General features: G+C 53.9%; 1 protein-coding gene across 1 annotated transcript; it reads left to right on the forward strand.

The window, feature by feature from the left end:
- Positions 1-221: 221 nt before the first annotated feature.
- Positions 222-2,480, forward strand: LOC138961163 (uncharacterized). The gene has a single exon (XM_070332762.1). The coding sequence runs from the start codon at positions 222-224 to the stop codon at positions 2,478-2,480; it is 2,259 nt and encodes a 752-aa protein (XP_070188863.1).
- The last annotated feature ends 4,612 nt before the right edge of the window (positions 2,481-7,092 follow it).

A 7,092-nucleotide genomic window follows, 5' to 3' on the forward strand; every position in this document is an offset into this window, starting at 1 on the left:
ACCGGCCGTCATTCCACCCACTTCAACACTACTGCACAGACGTGTTGTTGTACTCCGGCATATTTTTTGCCTTGGCCTTTTTGTGGAAGGCCATTTGACCCTGGTCTTTGCGTTGCTTTCTTTAGGTAAGATCGTTTCACTTCTCTTCGCTACGCGTTGCGTTTGTTTGAGTATTTTCGCTGTTGTAATTCTTCTCCACGTGCGCGTGTTTGATATTGCAAATGGCGGACAAAAACTCTAAAAGCAAGGGCAAACTTGTTTCTCTGCTCTCTTCACCGGGGAAAGAGAAGGATAAGGACAAGTCTAAGTCTAAATCAAAGACGCGTGCCTCGGTAACTTCGTCTCAGGCTACGTCTTTAATTCTGGTTACTGACCCGGTGACTAAGAAAACAGAACGGGTTTCGCTCGACTCCACGTCACCGTCACCGGTCTTTCCCACGCAAGAACGCTCTACTTCTCCTCTCTCGCGCTCGCAGACGCCACGGTCTAGCGAGTCCGTGTCTCGAGAAGAAATTCTGGCAATGTTTGCTACCTTGAAGCACGACCTAGTTGCCTTACTTTCTGCGGAAAGACCTGTCGCTCCCCTCCCGCCTGGCGTGGGGGGGGTGGCCTCTCTTTCTAGGCTGCGGCCGTCAGCGACGATCACGTCGGCTGATCTCGGGCCGGATTTTTCTGGTTTGGTTGCGGATTCCCCTGCCTTTTCAGGGGGGTTCGCGGCCTTAGCGCCGCCCGGTTCCAGCGCTTCGGCGTTGGGCGGCGTTTGTGGGAGTCCCCATCTTTTTGGGGGCTCACACTTGCCTGCGGGCCCGGCTTACGCTTTTGCGTCGCCGGGTTCGCAGACGGCTCCTCCCCGGCAGTACACCGTCCATCACGTGGCGGGTGCGCTAGGGAGCGGCGAAGCGCGCCAGCCTGCCCCCCTGGGATCAGTTTCGGCTGTCCCGGCCTCTGGGGGGCAGGCAGCAGCGTCTTGTCTGTCCAGCTCTGGCCTACAAGATTCTGTCGGCGGTCATCGACCTGTAGCTCTTGGTCCGGCTGCCGCCGTTCCTGGTTCGAGTTCGCAGGGGGTAGGCTCCTCTGGTTGCCCCTCGGGGCTTCCGGTCGGGCCTGCCCGTGGGTTGTCGTCCTCGACTTCCGGTTGTGCTGTGGCAGGCACTTCCGGTGGAGGACAGCGGGCTAGTGGTTCCGGTGGCAGTGTCCCTGCTATCCCGTCCCTGGTTACGCATCGACTTCCGGCCCCGACTTCCGGTTCCGCCGCGGCGGTTCCGGTTGTCGGCGGTGCTGTTGGTGGACAGTTTGCGGCGCTTCCGTCTATTGTTCAACCGACTCTAGCCACTTCCGCTTCCGTGGACGGGTGGGTTTCCGGTTTGCCGGACCCTCCTTCTGATGGAGATCAGGAAGGTTTTGGAGAGGAACAGGAAGGGGATGAGGATTGCTCTGAATCTGTTACCCCTTTACGGATTCCCAATAAACTGGGCCCTACTCTGGAGTTGGCTGCGGAGATAACCTCACGGTACTTCCCTGAGGGTGTCTCCGCCGATTCTACTGTGGTCGCACCCCCTCCTTCTGCTTTGGCAGATTTTGCGGGCGCGGGGGACACGAGGGCGAAGTTCCGGTTCATTGAATCTCCTTCCGTCCCTTTTGTGATGGCTCAGGTGTTGGCGGACGCTAACACACCCTACCCTCTCTTGGCTGCTCATGGGGAAGCCCCCCCGTCTGCTCAGCCTTGGTTAGCCTCGGCTCAGGCAGGCGGCGGCCTCCCAGCTAATTCTAGAAGATCGCGGCTGCCTAGCAGGCCACATTCTCTTCTCTCCTCGTTTTCGCTGCCCACAGCTCCACTTCCGGTGACTCCGGAACTGGCTCGCTTACGGCAGGACGGTTATAGCCGAGATAGGACTGCCGTGTGTACGGAACAGAGTCTACTCGGGCTGGAGGAGAGCGGGCGTTCTTCCCTCGAACTGACCTCCTTAGCGGAAACGCTCATCCGGTCTCTCACGAGAGCCATCGCTTCGTCCATCGAACCTTTTAGGTTCCGTGACGATGCCATTGAGGCTGATGCTGCCATGCTCTTGGCGGCCCTCGCGAAGGTCACTGACAGTCAGATGACTCTTGCTGCTCGGCTCTACTCTCAGGTTGTGTTTTGGAGGCGCGAGGCTTTTCTTAACGGCTCACGCCTGACGGATAAGGCCACCATAGACTCTTTGAGAGTCTCTCCCTTCTCAGAGGGTGCGTTGCTGGGATCACGCTCTTTGGATGCCCTCCGGCAGCAAACGGAGGAGGCTCGTGACCATCATGTGGTGCAACTGACGGAACTCGCTCTTAAGCAGCACGGTAACAAACCACGGAGTTCTGCACCAGCTGCAGGCAAGTCCTCGGGGCAGAAGTCGTCTCAGGCAGGTAGGGGTGGTTCTCGTTCCCGCCCTTACCAGCGTAAACCTTCCTTTGGGAAGCGGGGGTCTGGGCGCAAGCCCAACCCCCAATGAGACCCCCCCGATCCAGTCACCCCCCCAGCCTCTACCCTTTCGGTAGCAGGCGGCCTCTCCCGGGCCCTTCCAGTGTGGCTGTCTCGGACAAGCAGCCTATGGATCATGGGGGTGATTCGATCGGGGTTCCGCCTTCCTTGGCAGGAAGGCAAGGCCCCTTTGTCCAGAGCGCCGGCCAATTTCCGGTTTCCGGCCAGCCTCGACGCTCGGGAGGCAATTCAGGCGGAAATCCTTCTCTTGCTGCAGAAGCAGGCTATAGAGGAGGTTCTCGACCACTCCTCCTTGGGTTTTTACGGAAGAATCTTCGTTGTTCCCAAGGCTTCCGGGGGGTGGCGGCCAGTCTTAGACCTCTCTCCACTGAACCGCTTTTTGCGCAAAATTCGGTTCACCATGGAAACGCCGGCGACCGTCAGGGAGGCGCTTCGCCCGGGCGACTGGGTGACGTCCGTCGACCTGACGGACGCCTACTTCCACATCCTCATGCACGAGGCGGACCGGAAGTGGTTGCGTTTTCTGTGGGGGGACCGAATCTTCCAGTTTCGAGCCCTTCCCTTCGGGCTGTCACTTGCTCCCTGGGTATTCACCATGGTGGTGCGCCAACTTTGTGCCCTCGTTCGGCAGCACGGGGTTCGGCTCAGGGCATACTTGGACGACTGGCTGATCCTTCATCAGCAGGAAGCGCTCTGCCTTCAGCATACCCAGTTTGTCCTTGCCCAGGCTCAGGATCTCGGCTTCCGAGTCAACCACACCAAGTCCGAGCTGACTCCGTCGCAGACCTTTACTTACCTTGGCATGGCGTTCGATTCACGGGAGTGGACAGTCCGTCCCACTCAACGCCGGGTGGACAAACTGCAGGCTCTTCTGTCTTCCCTGTTAGGGCTTCAGTCAGCTCCAGCCCGGACGCTTGCGTCTGTACAGGGCCAGATGGAGTCCATGTCGTCCCTTATTCCGCTAGGCAGATCCCACAAGCGCCCGTTTCAGGCGGCGCTCAGTTCAGTCTGGAATCCGACTTCACAAGGCTGGGACGTTTCAGTCCCGCTCGGGGTCTGGTTTCAGCAGACCACGCTTCAGTGGATGAACACCCCTTGGCTTCTGCAGGGAGTGCCCATAGCGCTTCCTCCTCCCTCCACGCATCTCTTTTCGGACGCGTCTCAGAAGGGTTGGGGGGCTCACGTGGACACACACACGACGTCCGGTCGGTGGTCACAAGAGCAGCGGCTTTGGCACATCAATCGCCTCGAGCTCGAGGCAGTCTTTCTGGGGCTTCAGCATTTTCTCTCCGCCCTTCAGGGCACCCATGTGTTGATTCATACCGACAACACGACAGTTGCTGCCTACCTCAACAAACAGGGCGGTTCCCGATCTCAACTGTTGTCCAGCCGAGCATGCGAGATCCTTTCTTGGTGCGCTCGCCATCAGATTCTGGTCTCGGCTCGCTACCTGCCCGGCTGCCTGAACGTCCTGGCCGACGCCCTCAGCCGGTCCTCTCAGATCCTCCACACAGAGTGGACCATCGCACATCAGGCGCTCCTCCGCCTTTGGGCGCAGGTAGAGCGACCGATGGTCGACCTCTTTGCCACGAGGTTTTCGCGTCGACTTCCGATCTTTGTCTCCCCGTTTCCGGACCCGGAAGCGTGGAAGATCGACGCGATGACGATCAGCTGGACAGGGCTAGTGGCTTACGCCTTTCCTCCCACTCCACTCATCGGAAGGGTCCTGCGAAAAGCCGACTTAGAGCGGCCTCGTCTTCTTCTCGTGGCACCGCGCTGGCCCAGTCAGCATTGGTTCCCGGACCTCCTGCGGCTCGCCAGCGGCCCGCCAATTCCGCTCAGCCTCCGGCGAGGGGAGCTTCTACAGCCCAGGACGGGCATTCTTCACGATCGCCCCGAGTTCCTGGATCTTCACGCCTGGCGACTGTTCGGCGATCACTGAAGCGCTCAGGCGCCTCAGATCTTACTTTGGACTTAGTCCAGAAGGCTCACAGGCGTTCCACCTCCTCTGTTTATTCATCGCACTGGCTAGCTTGGACTCGATGGTGTGCAGCTAACAATGTTGTCCCGGTCGCCCCGCGGTCAATGCAGGTCGCAAACCACTTGGCATGGCTCTCCGCTCAGGGACGCGCCGCGTCCACTTTGCGCGTTCGCCGCTCAGCCATCTCGGTTACTCTTAAGCAGCTTGGTCGCTCCATCTCCCTCGGGGGAGTCATCGCGAGTGTGCTAAAGGGCGCGGCCCTCAGTTCTGCAACGGAGAGAACTTCTGTTCCGGCTTGGGACGTTCTGCTAGTACTCGAATTTCTCCGTTCTAGTGCTTTTGAACCTTTACAAGACGCTAGTCTTTCTGACCTTACGCGCAAAACTCTCATGCTCATACTGCTCGCTTCCGCGCGAAGGGGCAGCGAGATCCACGGCCTCTCAGGTTTAGACCGTGATATCACTTTTGAAAGAGACGGCTCGGTTTCACTGCGTTTCCGTCCCGATTTTCTCGCCAAAAATCAAAAACCTGACCAACTTTCACCGATCATTTCCATTCGGCCTCTTCGGGACATTTTAGCCCCCGGCGATCCGGATCTTTCTAACTGTCCGGTACGTGCGCTTAAGGCTTACTTGTTGCGTACCGCTCCGATTCGAGCATCAGCTCAGAAGTTGTTGTTTATTTCGATTAATACAGCCCGAAATAAAGACATTGCAAAAACCACGCTTACCAGATGGTCTTCCACACTTATAAGGCATGCCTATCAGTGGTGGCAGACACAGGGGGGGGGGGGCAGTCAGTCCTTCCTCTTCGATCACCTCGGACTCACGAGGCTCGAGCGTGGGCAACTTCCTTAGCTGTCCTCAAGTCTGGTAGGATGTCAGACGTCCTCAAAGCTGCATACTGGACGTCTCAAGATGTCTTCCTCAGCTACTACCTCCGGGACATTGCCAGCACTCACCCGGACGGTACCAACTGCCTCCCAGCCATGGTTGCCGCAGGCCAGATACTTCCAAGAGTTTAATGTGAGTATCCCACCGCCTTTATGTGCAATCTGCCATTTATGTGAGTTGAGGTAAGAATATGTGATTGAATCGAAAATTTCAAAACTAAATTTTCATTTAATTAATATACTTACTCAACTCACATCGTTTATACCCTCCCATCCATCCCCGCTAACATTATATGTGTTACAGGTGTGTGTTTCCGTGGGGGAATGACGGCCGGTAGCAGGACCGCGCATGTGCGGGTTACCGGTAGGGGAGGTGACTCCCGTCCTTGACTACGGATTGTTTTTCTTAGGGAGTTACTTCCCCCCTTACCAGGGTCGAGTACTACTTCAATATCTTAGCAATGAACTGAAGTTAATGCCATTTATGTGAGTTGAGTAAGTATATTAATTAAATGAAAATTTAGTCTTAAAATTTTCGATTCCCATGCCTGTAAAGAGCTGGCAGTAACGTTTCAATCAGCACAACTGCATAACAACCCACAAAAGCTTTTGCACACCAAACAAGTGTTCATTTATGTGAGCTGCTAGCCTCTGCTGAAAAGTGCCAGACAGTTTTGCTTATGTAACCGTGACGATGGTTTTCGATGGTCTGAGAGTTTTTACTCTCTAACACATGATAGTTACACTTCCAGTAGCTTCTCTTGTAGTCTCACTGCAGAAATGCCTAACACTGAGTTAGGTATTTTTCTTACGAGGTTGACGATGTGTTTCATTCATGGTACATGTATGTCTATTGCTGTCTCTTGTTTTCACTGGTGATGTAACATTGTAAGCTGTTGTATGTGACTAAATGTTTTGCTTGTAATTAAAAGAAGTCTGTACCAGCATCAAAGTGTGAAGTCACAAGTGTAGTTTTCAGCAAGTTTGAATAATTCAGGATCAGCGTGTGTGAAAGCCTGTAAGACGAGAAGTGTCTGAAGCATCAACGAACTATATCCGGACAGAGGGAGAGACAGACCTGTTTACCCTTACGATTTTGGCGTAATTTATTACGATTTTCTGCAAAAATACGCCATTCCGCTATCCGTGTCAAGACTACGATTTTTATAAATAATAAAAATGTAAAAAAAAAATTAAAATTTTTTTATTTTTTTTATTAATTCACATGTTTGGCATTGTTTTTTTCAATGGCAACATGGGGTGAAAAAGCACAGGACTGACCAGAGATCATGTCTGTCTGATGAGACGCTGGAGAGCCTTCTAGTGGTGAAGTCTCGCCCTCACTCATTCGGCAAGCGCAAGTACAGTAGAGAAGCGTTTGACACACTGAAAAAGGCCTACGAGCAAAAGATTTTTGCTTTTGATGTGATCTTCTTTGAAATTATGATGACTACAAAAACTGACTGATGTGTTTTGTTTGTCAATGATGGATATATGTGCATGATTGCGTTTCGCAGACACAGTTGTTATGTGCGTTGTAATTGGCGACGAATGCTGGATGATTACTATTTTTGTGCCAGGATTACTATTTTTGGGGCTGAGCATTACTCCAAAACACTTATGGGGGTAAACAGGTCTGGAGAGAGATGAAAGTGCGCAAAGCTTTTTCATGCTGTTTTAAGAAATTGGGTTTTGACACACTATTACACACACACAAACATACTTCTTTTAATTTACCAGTTACACGTT

Source organism: Littorina saxatilis, linkage group LG3 (genome assembly GCF_037325665.1).
Source record: "Littorina saxatilis isolate snail1 linkage group LG3, US_GU_Lsax_2.0, whole genome shotgun sequence".
Lineage (NCBI taxonomy): Eukaryota > Metazoa > Mollusca > Gastropoda > Littorinimorpha > Littorinidae > Littorina > Littorina saxatilis.